The 16,232-nt window shown below is 56.6% G+C and overlaps 1 protein-coding gene across 10 annotated transcripts in view; it reads right to left on the bottom strand.

Moving 5' to 3' along the window:
* LRP8 (LDL receptor related protein 8) overlaps positions 1–16,232 on the bottom strand; it is an 80,184-nt gene that overhangs the window by 22,164 nt on the left and 41,788 nt on the right. For 2 of the 10 annotated variants that reach the window (XM_023258706.2, XM_023258709.2), the window contains exons 4-10: positions 14,304–14,432; positions 10,785–11,180; positions 9,741–9,863; positions 8,820–8,942; positions 5,166–5,285; positions 4,948–5,073; positions 1,719–1,893 (exon numbers count right to left, since the gene is read on the bottom strand). In XM_023258706.2, coding sequence (XP_023114474.1) covers positions 1,719–1,893; positions 4,948–5,073; positions 5,166–5,285; positions 8,820–8,942; positions 9,741–9,863; positions 10,785–11,180; positions 14,304–14,432 — 1,192 coding nt within the window. Of the gene's footprint in view, positions 1–1,718; positions 1,894–4,947; positions 5,074–5,165; positions 5,286–6,763; positions 6,803–8,819; positions 8,943–9,740; positions 9,864–10,784; positions 11,181–14,303; positions 14,433–16,232 lie in introns of all 10 variants that reach the window. The other 8 variants (XM_023258708.2, XM_023258710.2, XM_023258713.2 and 5 more) reach the window with 6 other exon arrangements.

Genomic DNA, 16,232 nt, shown 5'->3' on the forward strand with positions numbered 1-16,232 from the left:
GGTCAGAGGACATGGCCAGAGAGGCATGTTAGATCACTGTGGCACTGATGCACTGGAAAGGGAGGGAGTGAAGGCAGGGAGACTGGCTAGGAGGCCATTACAGCATCCGGGTGAGACATGAAGAGTGTGCAGAAAGGCTGTGCCAGTGAGAATGGAGAATAGGGGCTGAGAACACAGTGGACATTCAAGAGGCAACACTAACAGGACTCTCTGTCTCCCAAATGCTGTTCTTCCCAAGGCTCTCTTCTCCCCCATGTCCTCTCTCTAGTTAATTAGTTCCATAGTGCCCACTGCCACCCAGAACTCTGGCTCTCCCATTGTGACAACTCTCTTAAGCTCCAGACTATAAAGGCAGATGGCTCCTCTCAGATGTCCCATGGACACCTGGAACTCATGTCCAAAACTGCCCACCCCATTCCCCTCCCCTCAGCCAGCCTGAATGGGCAACCCCCCCAACCCCACCCTCCTCTACTGCTAAGATCTCAGAGAATGGCATCACTGCCCACAAAACCTTCCAAGCCAGAAACTGGAAACCCCCAGAATAGGTAGTCTGTCATCAAATCCTGCCTCTTCCAGGCATAACTGTTGGGCAGGCACAGTTCTAGCTGCTTCTGTGTGTGTGAACTGAGTATGTGTCTGTATGTTGGGGGTGTGGTAGGCATCAAATTGTCCGTGAGTAGGAATTGATAGATCTGCCTCCATCCATCCATCCATCCATCCATCCATCCATCCATCCAATCGTTCTTTTAACAGTCTACCCCATGCCTGGTCATCAGCAGTTCTGCCATGTGGATCTCAGGACAAACAAAGGACATGACGTCTAAAGGGGAGCCCAGGCATGCAGGGAGGCAGGCTTGTGGTATTTGAGAAAGACCTATGAGAGGACCTCCTCATGTTGTGTGAGGACTTCTGGAGAGCCAAAGTCCACTGACTATGGCATCAGACTGGGGGTAGTGCCAGCCAGGAAGGGTTCCCTGATACCCCCTATTGGGTAAGAGGCCCCCCTCTGTACTATTCTCTAAAGATCACCATAATAGACGTCACAATGTTATGGGTATGATCCTCCAGGCAGGACCAGGTTGAAGTCATCTTTGACTGAGTCAACCTCAGTCATCCCCAGAATCCAACACACAGATACACGAGTTGCTTTTAAAAGTCCTCACCAGGGGCGCCTGGGTGGCTCAGTCAGTTAAGGGTCCTACTTCAGCTCAGGTCATGATCTTGCAGTCTGTGAGTTCAAGCCCCATGTCGAGCTCTGTGCTGACAGCTCAGAGCCTGGACTCTGCTTCAAATTCTGTGTCCGCCCCCCCTCTTTGCACTTCCCTGCTTGCACTCTGTCTGTCTCTCTCAAAAATAAATAAACATTAAAAAAAAAAAAAAGTCCTCACCAAAGTCAGAAAGTCTTCCTTTCTGCCCCAGTGGAACACTTCCTGTGTCTTGCTCTGCCCCACCAGGCCACCAGAGGTCAGTCAGGCCCAGGTGCCTGGGGCTCTGAGCTGCTCTCCCCACAGAGCTCTCAGCCCAGGCCAGCCCAGGTCAGCCCAGGAGAAGGAGAAGGTCTGGCAGCTCCGTATGCATGGTGATCGCATGTCCTTTCCCAAGTCCCAGTCCGTCCTGAGGGATACTCAAGGTGAGGGGGGGGGGGGGCGGGGCACAGAGGCTACCATTCCTCTCCCTCTCTCAGGCCCCCACTCCTGCCCAGGCCTGGCACTGCTCACCTGTAGATCTTGCGGTAGGAGAGGTCACACCAGTAGATGCGATTGGTGGCAACTTCCACATCCAGCGCCACGACATTCTTGAGCATGGGGATGAGGCGTGAGTAGTCCCGCTTCACCAGATCGATCCTGCGCACTTCATGCCGGTTAGTGAAGATCAGGGACGGGCTTCTGCCGGCTGCCGTGCAGGAAGGTTGAGAGAAACGGTCAGTGCAAAAGGCAGGGAACTGCCACTCGATGGCTTGGGTGAGGCCTAATTTTCCTATAAAACGGGGCGAGGGGTGCAATCCCTGCCTCACAGCTCAGAGGAGATGAAATATAGGTATGAAGAGCATAGGTACAAAGTGCCATGTATAACAGAAGGATTTTCCTTCTCTTTATTAGACACAAACGCCCCCCAAATCTTCTATGACTGCCCACTTCGTTAGGCTCACACTGAAGGCCTCCTGTGGTGCGACCCCAAGCAACCCTTCCAGCCTCATCAATCACCCCCTAACACACCTCGATTCCAGCCACCAGACCACCCGTCATTACCGAGCCATGGCAGAGTTTGGCCACCTCGGGCCTTTGCTAAAGTGGTCCCCTCTACCTAGCACACGCTGCTCCCCAACTCCCCTGTGAAGGGCCCCACTGCAATAGTTCAAGGGGCAACATGAGCATTAAGTGTTCTAGAAAGAAGACTGAGGCTACAGTGTGAGGACAGACGTCAGAACTAGGGGGAGAGTTGGAAGAGGTGAGACTCGGGGAGGTCATCGTGAGTCTTCAGTTTAGGCACAGTGTGTGTGGGGACGTGGCAAGAGATGAAGCTTCAGCGCTTGCCGGGGGCCAGATTTCGAAGAGTCCTGTGAGCTGGGTGTAGAGTTTGTACTTTATTCTGAGCCGGTAGCAGGGGTGGGATGCGTGTTACGGCACAGATCATATACGTGCAACAGAGACAACACATGACAGCCCGTGCACACACAAAACCCATTTTTAGATTTAGGATTATATTTTAGGAAGCTCGCTAGTGACCCAGACATTACTGGCTACTCAGTGTGAGGACCGCTGTGCCACAGGCCTGTTAGGACTAGCACCTAACTCTGGCTGCCACTTCTCCAGCCTGTTTTTAGATGTATCCGGCCACTCTCAGGTACCAGCACTGTCTGAGCGGCAACACGTGTCCCTGGAGTTGCCGGGGCCTTCTCCCTGTGTTTCAGCTGACACTTCTGCAGGCCACCCGGTCCCTGTCACTGTGCATCTGTGCCAAGCTGATGTGTTCCCTGGGGGCAGGGCAGGACTGGCACGGAGCCACATGGGACCTGGGCCCGTGACCCATGTGTGGATGGAGTGGGGTGGGAGTGAGAGGGAGGGTGTGGTACTGAAAGAGAGCGCAGAAAAACAGGACTCCAGGTGCAGGAAGGAGAAAGAAGGAAAGCCAACCTCAAGGCCCTGCCATTGACTGTGCGATTTTCCTCATCCCAAAACGAGAGCAGGGGCACTATGTTGCGGAAGGCAGGAGCGGGCTTAAGGGGTTATCTTGAGGCGATTTTTACTGAGAGCTGCGTCCGTGACAGGAATCCAGTGTGCTGATAATCTGAGTTTTGTGTGACTTCACTTGAGATGTTCATTTGCGGGGGTCCGTGATTACACGGCAGTTGGGTGGCATTGCCACTGCACGTGTACAATTCAGGGTGTGGGTTACGTGCATCCCACGTGGGGTGAGAACAGGCCGCACGTTACGTGTGATGTGATGTGCGTGTTGCATACTGTGCAGTTGGGGCGGTATGTTTTTGGGTTTGCTGGCTACAGGTCCATTACCGTGGCTGCTGTGCTGTTACAGTCTCTACACCGTGCATCGTATTAGTGCTTCTGAACTCCAGACTCCTGTGTCCAACTGTCTCCTCACAACCTCTGCTTAGATGTCTAAGCAGTTTTCTTACCCTTAACATGCTGAAATCAGTCTAATATTCCGAACCTGCTTCTCTCACCATCTTTCCCAGCTCTGTAAATAGCAGTCCTGTTTTCCCAGTTGTTTGGCCAAAAACCTCAGCGTCATCTTTGACTCTTTTTTTCTCTCACGTCCCACATTCGATCGGTAAGTCCTGCCGTTCCAAAGAAACCCGGACCTTCAAGGTATGTCCAGTCTGTCGGCTTCTCGCTATTTGCACTGCAACATCCTGGTCCAAGCCACGCTCACCTCTCTTCTGGGCTATGGCAAAACCCACTTACATGGTTTCCCTGCTTCTTCCCTTGCCCCCTACAGTGTCCTCCTAGCACAGCAGCCAGAGGAAGCCTGTGAAAGCGTAAGGCACACCATGTCCCTCCTCGACTCAAACCCCTCAAAAGCTTCCCCCAGACTTGGACTGAAATCAAGAGTCAGCCCTTACAACGGTCTAGAAGGCCTTTGTGATGTGCCCCGAGTCACCTCTCCAAATTTATCCCCTATGCTCCCTGCTCTACCTGCACTGGCTTCCATGCTGTTATCTGAACACACCAGGCGTGCTCCTGAATTAGGGCCTTTGCACTTTCTGTTCCTTCGGCCTGAAATGCAGTTCCTGCAGATACATGCATGGCTGCTTCCTTCACCTGCTCCAGGTCTTGACTCAAATGTCACCTCCTCATGAAGCAGAGGGCGTCCCTGACCACTCTACCTGAAACTGTAACCCACTGCCCTCCTGGGCCTCCCTCCCCCCTTCCCCACTTCGTATTTCTCTTTCACTGGTAGCCCCATCTGTCACGCACTGTATTTACTTATCAGATTTCTTGTCTGTCTCACTCACTAGGATGTAAGTCCCATGAGGGCAGACAGGGATCTGTGTCTGTTTTGCTTCCTGCCAAATCCCCGATGCCTACAAGAATGTTAGGTGTTCACTATAAAGAATGGAATAGGATGGATTCAGCTGGCTGAGCTGACCCACGGGTAGCTCTGCCCAGGTCATGCTCTTTGTGTGGACAATCCCGTGTTGTGTGTGTAGTCTGCATGGTCCAGCTTGGGTCTATACGTCGTGAGTGGTGCACGTGCAGTCTCTGTGGGCTACACTGGGTGGCTCTGTGCGGGGTCTGTGTGGGTGTTAGTGTGGAATGCGTTGTGTGGATGACGTATACTTACAGTCTGAGCACTGTGTGTGTCACCTGCTTTCTGTGTGTGTATATGCACATGTGTACCCATCTGCTCCTCACATATGTGCAAGCACGCTGCTTTCTGTATCCTCGCAGAGCTGCCCCCTTGTCCCCCACCTTAGGGTGCCCATACCGACGGCCTTGCAGTTCTTGGTCAGCGTGTCCATCTCGTAACCCGGGTGGCACTCGCACTTAAAGTAGCCTTTGTAATTGACACAGATCTGGCTGCAGGCGTCTGGATCCTTACACTCGTCGATGTCTGTGGGGAGGAGCCCAGGTCAGAACTGGCAGGAGGATCTGCCTCCGCTCGATGAGGCGGGGGGGGGGGGGTGGGTGACAGGAGGGTCTCACCGCCACAGGTCTTCTGGTCCAGGAGCTGGTAGCCTGCTGGGCACGTGCACTCAAAGCCAATCTTGAGGTCAGTGCAGATGTGGGAGCAGCCGCCATTGTTGTGCAGACACTCGTTCAGCCCTGGGGAAGGGACACAGGCTCCTGAGGGTCCAGGAGCCCAGGCTAGGGTGGGGGCAGGAGAGGGGTAGGGCCTAGAGCTGAAGCAGAGACTCAGGGCAGCGGGACTCCCACAGAACCAGGATGCTCTCCGACCTCACTGAGCCTCAGTCTCATGAACCGGGTGACTAGGGAAGAGGAGGCTCAGAGAGGGGGCAGGTCCTTGGTCAAGGCCAGACACAAAGACAGGGACAAAGTGGAAGCAGAACGCAGGTCCTTTGCCTCCCAGACCAGAGCTCTGTCTACCAGAGGCAGTTTGGCTGCCTGAGTTCTTTCCTTTCACAAACACGTTTCTTACAAATCCTTCTTCCTTGTGACCTCATCGTACATGGACCACATCCAACTCTCAAGATACCCCAAGAACCCCTTCTGAAATGCCCTTGCTTAAATATCTCCAGCCTCATGGAGCCCACTTTCCTCCTAGGTAGCTGGTTCCACCTGGAACAGGCGATTATAAAGCTCCTCCTCACTGGACTGGCCTTCCTGAAGCTTCTGCTTCCACTCCAGCTTTACTGGGTGGGATTGGCCAGAGTCTGACGGCTCCCTCAGAATCTCCTTTAAAGTGCTAATTTGTGGGGGTGCCTGGGTGGCTCAGTCGGTTAAGTGTCTGACTTCAGCTCAGGTCACGAACTCATGGTTTGTGAGTTCAAGCCCCATGTTGGGCTCTGTGCTGACAGCTCAGAGCCTGGAGCCTGCTTTGGATTCTGTGTCTCCCTCTCTTTCTGTTCCTCCCCACTCTCACTTTGTGTGTGTGTCTCTCTCTCAATAAAGATTAAAAAAAATTTTTAAGTGCTAATTTCTGGTGTCCTGCCATTCAAGCGCCTTCCTCTGGACACATTCCCTCTGTCCATGTCCCTCCCTGGCAGGGCCCAGTAGTTTGCCGTCCAGAGGGAGTCTGAACAACAAAGGCTGCCCCTACTGAGCTTGTGGTTATCTAAGACCCCAGGCTTTTTCTACATAGAGCTGCTGCTTGGTCACTTCTCTCCCACCATGAAATACAATAGATTATTTCCACCTGCTCTCCTCTCAGCACCCGTCCCTCTTCCTACACTTAGCCACAGGCCTGGTCCCAGGAATACCAACTGCTACAAAGGGTGAAGGGATGCCAGGAGGTCACCTGGTCTCCTCGTCCTCCACCCCCTCATCCCCTCTGGCAGAATCCTAGGGGACGTCAAGGAGGCCAGGACCAAGGCTCACCATGTTCTCATAGCATCTTCTGAGCTTTGGAATCCCAGAAGGTGAATTCTGCAAGCCAAGAGAAGGTGCCATGCCGCCCTTCTACCCACCAGGCTCGTGCACTGCCGCTCCAGCCAAGCCAAGCAGAGCTGAGCCCGCCATGGCCATGCACATGGCTGGTCTGAGCTGCCCACCCCAGGCCATGCACAGCTGTGGGTGCCCCCGCTCCAGCCTGAGCCATGCTTAGGGAATAGGGACCCCTTTACCCCTGGGCCTCCTCCTGTTTCCCGGGGACGTTGGTGGAACTGAAAGAACAAGATGACAGCAACCCCATGACTGGAGGATCTCGGGGTGACTCAGCCAGGCCCAGCCCTGGGAAGGCCCAGCCCAGTGGGGTGGGTGGTACCATGGCAGCTTTGGGGTGGTCTGTGTGGAGATCCACCCCCGGGAATCTTCTGTCACTCCAAACCTTCCCTGCCCTCTCCCATACCGTATTATCCCCCCAGTGCTGTCCATCCATCTGCTCACCACTCACCCACTGCCTCATCCATGCCCCCACTTGCTGCCCCCCTCTCCCTCTCTAGGAAGCTCCAGGCAGCAGCAACTCAACAGCTGTATTTACGGAGCACTTGCCAGACTGGCATGTTGTCGGATGGCCCAGAAAAGGGAAAGCTCAAAGTGGCTCAGGCTTCTATGAAAGAGGAAAGCACAGAGTCCTCCAGGGCCGAGGTGCCTGGGGGCAAGAGAATGGGTCCTGGGTCCGGACTCTATGGCCCCTGCTCTGGAAAAGCCAGAGCCGAGGCGGAGGCTGAAGGGCATGTCTGGGCCTTCCCCATTCTATCTAGCCTGGAGGCGATTGATTCTGCTGGGGACCTGCAGGGGAGGAGGGGTGGTGGTCCAGAGGCCTGAGTGGCATCTGAGGCCCAGCAGGGAAGGAAGGGGCAGTGTCACCTTCCCCAGCACGTGCGCCTACCTGCATGCTCACACGCACCAGCTCATGTGCAAAGGCACCGACAGGCCCATGGACTCCACAGACACATTCACACAGATGCGGGGACACGCAGAGACACGAGATGCGGTTCCCTTGCCTCACTCAGAGGAGGAGCCACGGACACAGATACTGGCCTCTCACCAGCACAGAGACACAAATACATGCGTACACACTTCTCTCAGGTATGTCATGCAAAAGACCAGAAAGAAGAGATTTAGTAGGTTAGCGTCCCTGGTGAACTCCCAATCTGGGCGGGGTGGGGGGTTAGGCTCCGTTGCTCCCACTTCTCTATCCTCTTTTCCCTAGGCTTCTTCTTCTGGAACTTTACCTGGCAGGGCCCTTGGCGGAGGGGTGGGGGCAGGAGGGCCCGAGAGGAGAATCTGTCCTGCAAGCTTAGGTGGAGCCTGAGTGACCTTCACCCAACCACTCTTCCATTCAAAATCAAGTTTTAAATCTCAAAAAGGGGTGGAAATATGCCACTCCTGGGGAGTTCTAGAGAATGAAACCCCCCTGAGTGCCCAGGATGGGAGATGCTGGGTAGAAATGAGTCTGCCAGGAAGGGAGGGTCCGATCTAGGCTCTGTCCCCCCAGGAACTCTCTGTTCAAACCCCTGACCTTGGCAATAAACCCTCCTGGAGCCCACACTGGGTTTCCAGCATGTTCAGTGGGATGTTCACTTCACCTACAGCCCAGACCCTCCTGTTCTTTTTAGCTTGGAACACACCCTGACAGCTGTAGTTATTAGGACCGTTGCCTCATTCTGCCCCTCACTTACGCCCAGCCTGTTAAGTCTTGTCTCCCAGATTGTCTGAGCTCCTCCTCGGGGTCAGGTTGGTGCCACCTTCTGCTGACTGGTCTGCCTTATCCTCACCCCAGGCCTGGCCTGAGCCAGGTGGCCCTGGGATCCACTTCAGTTGGCCACCTGCCTGCTGTCCCCTACCTCTCCCTCTGCAGGGGGCTGGCTGGGAGGCCTCAGAGGCCAGGGCCCTGGCTAAGTCAGGAGGGCAGAATTACTGAGGAAGAAAGTTTCAGAGTGAGCACGTACTCAGAGGTCTGAACGCGGAAGGAGTGAGGAGGAGAGTCCGAGTTTGTGAGAGGAAGCATAATTGAGCATCCGGATTGGAAAGAATAGGCAGTTCGATTTGTAGAGATGCAGAACGAGGCCCCAAAGGCAAAGAGCCCCGTCTGAGGCCACAGGACAGCCCACGAGTCCAGAGAGAGGGTGAGAACAGAATGTGTGCAGTATGGCAGGCACAGGCCTCCACCGGGATGCCAGGAGGGGGTGGGGGTGGGGGGTTAGTCCAGCATCCAGAAGTAGACAGGTACTGTACCACACTCTTTCAGAGGCTCATCCGACCAGTCCTGGCAGTCCCTTTGAGCATCACACACTTTCCCGCCGTCCACGCACTCGCCACTCTTACACTGAAATCTGCGGGGACCCTCACATGTTGACTCTGTCGGGCCGGACAAGAGAGTGGACAGGACCTGTGAGACCTTGGGCAGGGAGGGCTGGGCTGGGCTGGGCCAGGTCCCTGGGAGGTGAGCAGAGCTCCAGCCCCAGTCCTCCTGGTCTCTACAGGGCCCAGGACAGACAGTTGAATACAGGGCTGGTGGGAGCTCTGTTCATAGAAGTACAGGACCCCAGGGATAATCAGGACGCCTAAGTGTCATCTAGCTGGGCAGAGCCAGAAGGTGGCGGTGTCTGCACCTGATCTGGCAGTACTGGGGCCCTGAGAGGGAAAAATGGGAGCCCTGTGGAGATCCTGGGGGCTAGACTGACCATCTGAAGGAGACCTGTGCCCTAGAGACCCTGCATCGGGGAGGCTGCCTCACTGCCCAACCCTTTATCCATTTCCCCAGATGACCCAGGGTCAGGGTCCCAGAGAGTCATCTGAGAATTAAGGAGGCTCCCAGCAGGGGACTGAGCTTCTTCTCACTCTGGGAAGGAAGCCACTTGGAGGCTCGGGTGTGGACAAATGGTGGGGGCTGGACTTCCTGCAGTGTCTTTTCACATGCCCCTAGGCCTCTTTCAGCGTTTTGCCAAGTCCAAAATCTGCCAAAATCTGGTTCTGGGGCCAGTAGGCCTCCAGGGAGTAAATCTGGGTAATTTAGGGGGCAAGGGATGCTCCGAGGGAAGACACAGTTCAGGGACCAAGGGGAGATCTCTCCAAACTCTACTCTCTCTGGAGCCTGGGAATGCTCAGGCCTCTTCTTCAAGGAGGATGTTCCCCTTTGCCCCCAACTCCACGCACCCTGCAAGCAGCCAGCTTCGTCACTCCCGTCCAGACAGTCCTGTTCCTGGTTGCAGCGCTTGATTGTAGGGACACAAGTCCCATCCCCACACTGGAACTCATCCCCACGGCAGGTCCCCAGTGCTGCCAGGAGAGGGCAAGGAAGGAGCGTCAGGGCCAACATGGTGTTGGAAAAGCTCTCCTCCCCCAGCCCCAGCCCCCATCCATCCCTGGCAAGAACAGAACAGGTGGCTGAGCTTGGGAGTCCTGACAGGACACCTGGCCAAGGCACTTCCAGTATACAGATGGGGAGACTGAAGCTCAGAGAGGGGGAAGGCCTCACCCAGGATCACACAGCACTCTGGCTGGCAGAGCCAGTCTAAAACTCAGGTCCCCTGTTTTCCCATCCACTGCCTCTCCCCAGGGCCACCCATCTACAGCCGACACGTGGCCTTCTTTTGAGTGTTGGTGTTCACTGGTTAATGATTTCATCCCTTCGACAAACCCTTCCTGAGTGCCCACTGCAAGCGGGGCACTATGTGGGGTGTGGGGAACCCAGAGACTACTGAGAGGCTCTCCATCCTCTAGGAGCTCAAGGGTGCCGGGGGCGGGGCTGAGGAATGCACAGACGACATCACAGAGTCGGCCACGCTGTAGGATAGGGTGGTTCAGGGTAGCCCAGGGGGAGAGACCCAGCCCAGCTGGGAGGATTGAGACCTTGAAGGACAAGCAAGCCCAGCAGGTAAGGAGGGTTGGGGGAGCTCCTGAGTGTATCAAGGTCTCGGGCATTGGAGCCAGCGGGCAGGGAAGGGCAGGGGTGGGAGGCATGACAGGGAGGGCAAGACCAGAGAAGACCCTTGACCTGTGGGGTTAGACCTGAGCCGCGCAGCTTTAGAGCCTTGGGGACCTCAAACAAGACTCCACCTTCCCCAAACCCACGCCCCACCGTAACCCAGGTAACCCGGGCGGGCGGGGCAGGCGCCCCGGAAGCCCGCACATCTGGCCGGCCGGAAGAGGGCGGCGGGGCCGCGCAGGGGCCGCGCAGTACGGGGGGCGGGGGCTTACGGCAGTCGGCCTCGTCCGACTTGTCCTTGCAGTCGCGGTCGCCGTCGCAGCGCCAGCCCAGGTGCACGCACTCGCCGCTGCGGCAGGCGAACTGGGCGGCCGCGGCGCAGGAGGCGGGCGCGGCGGTGGCCCCGGGGCCCGCACGGCCGCAGAGCTCGGCCGCCTCGTCCGAGCGGTCCTCGCAGTCGAACTGACGGTCGCAGACCCAGCGCTCAGGGATGCAGGCGCCGCCACCGCCGCCACCACCGCCCCCGCAGCGGAACTCGCGGGGCCCGCAGGCCGGGTCGGCGCAGCCGCGCTCGTCGCTGCCGTCGCCGCAGTCGTCGTCGCCGTCGCACACGAACACGGCGGCCAGGCAGGAGCGGTTGCTGCACTGGAACTCGTGCGGGGCGCACACTGCGCGGGACAGAGAGCCGGGTCGGCCCGGCGCCCCGGCCCCTCCGGCCCCGCTGCAGGGGCCCTGACCCTCGCCCACCGGCCGCATGCGCTCTGCGGGGCCCGACGGTGGACGTGCCGTCAGGGACTGCACAGGGGGCTTCCAATCCGGGGCCATGCAGGGGGGTCTTGGGCAACACGCTTGCCCTCCCTTGAGCCTCCGTAGCCTCACTGGGAGCGAGAATTCCCGTCCCGCCTCCAGCATGGCGGTGGGGCTAGGAGCGCTTCCGCGGCAGGGCACTGCCTGCCTTGAAGGGCCTTGGGATGTTCCTAGGAAATACCTAACGTGACACTGACCTTTCCCAGGTAACGAGGTCTGGAGCTGTCTCCTAACAGCACAGCTCCAGGCCCCTTCCCCCCCACCCCCCTCCCTGGCCCGCACTATCCCAGTTAAGTCCCCTGGCCTGGCATCCAAGGTCACTGGCACGGAACCACTGCTCTACCCCAACACCTCACTCCTGCACACACCGTGGCTTCAGCCATACTAGACTATCTGCCCACCTGCTCACCTCCAGGTCTTTGCCCAAGCTGTTCCATCTGCTGGGTGCTCACCTCTTGCCCACCACCGTCTCAATTTCACAATGAGGAGTTCTCATCGTTCAGGGGCCCCAATTCCACCTCTTTCACAACACACTTTGGCTCTCCTACTTGGGAAGCCTCCCTCCACCTCTGCTTTCCTTTCCGGTGCCCTTCACAGCATGCTCAAGTGTCTGGGCCTGATGACCTTCTCTGTCTCCCTTGTGACAACCGCATGGACAGGTTCTGAGACTGACCCAGCTTCGTCCTGACGGCCTGGCACAGAGCTCCGGGCAGTGCACGGTGTGGAGCAGATGGATGCTGGACCAGCCCAGGTGTGAGGGGTAACTAAGGGATGTGCGGTAGTTAAGGGCATAGGTCACTGGCCCTGCCTGGGGCCCTGGGCTTCCTCTCTCTGGTGAACTGCTCGGTTCAGAGCCTGGGAGGGCCTTGGAGACCACCAGCCCAACCACTAGTTTACCGATGGGGAAACTGAGGCCCAGAGAGGAGCAACTTGCCCAGGGTCGCACAGAACCAGAACTCAGGTTTGGGGCTCTTCTCTCCTACTCTGACCCCTCTCAGCTTTCTGGTTTTCTCCTCTTTTCCTGGAGTGTAAGCTGTTTTCCAAGCAGCGACCTCTTCACCTTTGCCTACTTCATTCCTTACACAGAGGCCATGAAAAAGCGTGGGGACCCAGGTGGGACATGAATGCAGGAGCTATGGCCTTGGGTAATGTGGTGGTGGCAGCAGCACCAGATCTCTCCACATGGGGGCGCCAAGAGTCTGTTTTAATTTTCTGATAGAAAAACGTCGTTTTTCATTGTTACTGGACATAAAATAGAATGATGTCTTCAGTTTCACAATGTAGGCAGCTCCTCATGTGTTGCTGATGGCTCTATCAAGTTTCTGACAGTTGCTTTTTTCCCCCCTTCTGGGCTTTTGGGATGTTGGGGCACTGGTGGGAAAAGCACACATTACCTTGTGGTGTCTGCCCCTCAAGATTACTCAGATGCCTAGATTAGCTCCCTTCTTTCCTGCCAGACTCAGCTTGCACATGTCTGGGGGGAAGGACTCACTAAGTTTAGCGTTCTGGGAAGATGTGCTTCTTTATACTGAGTTCTCCCTGAGGTTCAAAGCTGACAGCAATATCGAGAGCCATATTCTCAGATCTGCATCCAGAGACCCCACTCCCAGCACTCACAAATGGAAGCAGCTCTGAGGGAGGAGAGAAGGAGAATTCTTCCTCTGCCCAGGTGGTTGGGAGCTATAGCAGAGACACTCAATGAGACCTTCTAACCGCTCCCCCCACCCCCCCATCTCCCTCCCAAGATGTGCCCTAGTTGGAGATACTCCCACCCTGTGCAATAGGGGCTGATGGCCCTTAGAGCTGGGGAAACATCTGATTATGGGTGGGTAAGGAGGGAAGTGGATTTTCATTGGCCAGCGAAGCTCCGCAAAATCATCACAGCTGAAGAAACAGGCCAATGCCATCACCAGGGCTTTGAAACTGCTGGCCCCAGCCAGGATCTCCCCCCCATACCCAGATGCTTCCTGCTTCAGACACCTCAGAACTCCAGACTTGGAATCTAGAATGCTGTGACTCAAAAGGCTCCAGAGAGCTGGCATTTCCTCTGGGCTAGGGAGGATGGAGAGGATGTAAATATAGAGGCTGGTGGAGGAAGTGGGGTAGGAGGCAGTGGTGGGTAAGTGCCTGGCAAAAGCCCCCATAATACTGCAAACCACCCCTATCTCAGCCCAGCCTTGCAGCCTCGTTATCGACAGCCAGTCTGTCTCCCCTATTAATCATGAGCTCCCAGAGGGAGGAGTGTGTAGGATTCACCTCATCATCCTTTCAGAGCCTGGCTCCAGGCCTGGCACACAGGAGGTGTCCATCGAATGGAAACAAGCATAGCCCCACTGGCCCAGGACCTGCTGGCCTGCTCCCTGGGAAGGAGATAATCCTGTGTTTGAAGCTCAGTGATGTGGAACTACCCCAATGACCACTTCCATCTGTCCCTGCCGAGGCTGCTGGGGATGTCTTCCCTGCCCTGTGACATTCGAGCTCACCAGTCTGAGATTTCAGCATCAGACGTCCTTCACACTTCAGGAGTCTGCCCCTCCCCCCGGCACCACCAGTGCCCTGGCCCAGGCGGCCACCATTACTTGCCACGTCCCGGTTCTGGCCCCCTGCCCTCGCTCGGAGGTTGGTGGAGACGGATGGAATGGATGAGCAGATGTCAGATATGGTAGAAGTACTCCTGGGCTTGGCTATCGAGAGCTGGATTTGAATCTCAGTTCCATCACTCAGCCTCAGGTGCTTTTCCTCACTTGTCTGAGCCTCAGTTTCCTCACCCGTAAAATGGGAATGATCATGGCTGCTCGTGAGGTGGTTGTGAGGATGAAAGCAGGAAATGTCTCTCCAGAGCGCCTGGCCATTACTAGTGTCCTGATCGTTACCCTTTGCTCTCCACCCACCGAGCCCCGGAGAGAAGGCCCCTCCCAGAAGTGGCTGCTGCTCCCCAGTGCTGCCTGACCCCCTTGTAGACCCCGCGACCTAACCCAACTCACAGGTGGCACAGCCAGCCTCGTCCGCTCCGCTCTCACAGTCCTTCTCCCCGTCGCAGCGCCACGAGGCGGGCACGCACTTGTGGCTGGCAGGTCCACAGCTCAGCTTCTCTGCGGGACACACCTGTTTGGCTGTGGAGACAGACACAAGGGCATGGCTTAGGCAAGGGGGACACAGGGCATGGCGCCAACCAGTCCTACTGCCTGACTCCGGCCACCTGGCCTGAGCCCCTGGGAATCCATCAGGGCCCTCCGGCCCAAGGTCCTGGTTTCTTCATCTGAGAAGCAGCCACTGTCTGCCCCTGAGACCCTCCGAATCCTACATCTGATCCCACCACTCCCTGTCTAACGCCCTTTCGCGGGCCCCTGGCCCCTGGCACTCAAGCCTCCCTGACTGCCTCACCAGCCCCACCTCCCTCCCTCCAAACCTCCCCTTTCAGCTCCAGCAACGCAAAGCTGCACGCTTCTCTGTCATCTCCCCTCTGTGTGCCCTGGGGTGAAATATACTCCAATTTAGCCTCGGTTTGGCTTCCAGATCAGTGACTCGGCGATCTGAACCTGTGGATTTGGAGGGCTCACCAAAGCCCCAAGAGCTCCCTCGGTGCAGCCCACCCCCTCCTGGCTGCTCCCCCAGCAGTGGTGCCGAGCCCGCTGTTGCGAGCAGTGCTGTGCGGCAGGGCCCAGCGGGACCACACAGCTATAATTACTGCAGCCGCAATCAAGGCTGACTCAATCAGGGGCCTGAAGCCCCAGGGTTGATTCTCAATTTGGAAGAAAGAATGAGAACCCTGATCAGGGCTGGGGACGGCGCTCATCCTGAGCGTCCCAGGATGAGCCACGTGACAGACCCAGCTGTGGTAGATGCATTTCGGACCTCCGTGGCTGGCTCCCTACTACCTTCCAGGGTGTAAACTCAGTCGTCTCTAGGATGTGCCAGGCACCGAGCTAGGCACTCATTTCATCTTCACAAAAACCCAGCAGGGCGAGGATTATGTCGAGGCCTCCAGCTCGGAGGTCGAGTGCATGGGCTCCGGAACCTGGCTTGCTGGGCATGGATTCAGTCACTCACTGGCTATGTGACCTTGGTCAACAGTCCTCACCTCAGTGCCGATAGATTGGGGAGGATACTATTCCCTGGCCCATAGGATTGTTATGACTCCCAAGTTAATGTCTGTAAGGCACTTAGAAGCACGCTCGGCCCAGTGCTCACTTATGATTATGCACTCTCCTCCAAATGAACAGAGGAGCACTTGTCTCTTCACTCAGCGAGTATCTATTGGGTGCTGCTGTGTACCAGACATGGTGGTAAGCCCTGGGTGCTAGTCACACAGCTGGTAAGAACTGAGCGGGGACTCAAAGTCAGCTGTGTCCGATGCCGGGCACTTGGCACAGTCCACTGCACCTGTAGGCAGAGGTCACTCTTGCCTCCCCCTTCAACTTCGCTCTCTCATCCCCGACCAGGTCCCCTTTCTCTGCTTCCCTAGCAGGGAGGAAATGGCACAAGAGATGGAGAAAGGGGCAGATAAGATGGGAGAGGGGGCAGCTGTTTGAGGAAGGGCCCCCAGACACTACTATACCAAGAGACAGGAGTACCTTGGACCCCAGAGTTATCCGTAGGAATAGATGTCATGAAATACGAGGCACCCTGCTGGGAACACAGGATTCACAGGTTTCATTTTATGGAAATTCCACTTCCCAAATAACTGTTGCATAGAGCCCTAGAGAGCGCTGACACTCAGATCTTCTACAAAGACTGCCTTGCGGGGCGCCTGGCTGGCTCAGTCAGTTAAGCGCCCAACTTCGGCTCAAGTCATGATCTCGCGGTCCATGGGTTCGCGCGTCGGGATCTGACAGCTCAGAGCCTGGAGCCTGCTTCGGATTCTGTGTCTCCCTCTCTCTCTGCCCCTCCGCCACTCCTTCTCTGTCTCTGTC

The sequence above is a fragment of the Felis catus genome, chromosome C1, assembly GCF_018350175.1.
Source record: "Felis catus isolate Fca126 chromosome C1, F.catus_Fca126_mat1.0, whole genome shotgun sequence".
NCBI classification, from domain to species: Eukaryota; Metazoa; Chordata; class Mammalia; order Carnivora; family Felidae; genus Felis; species Felis catus.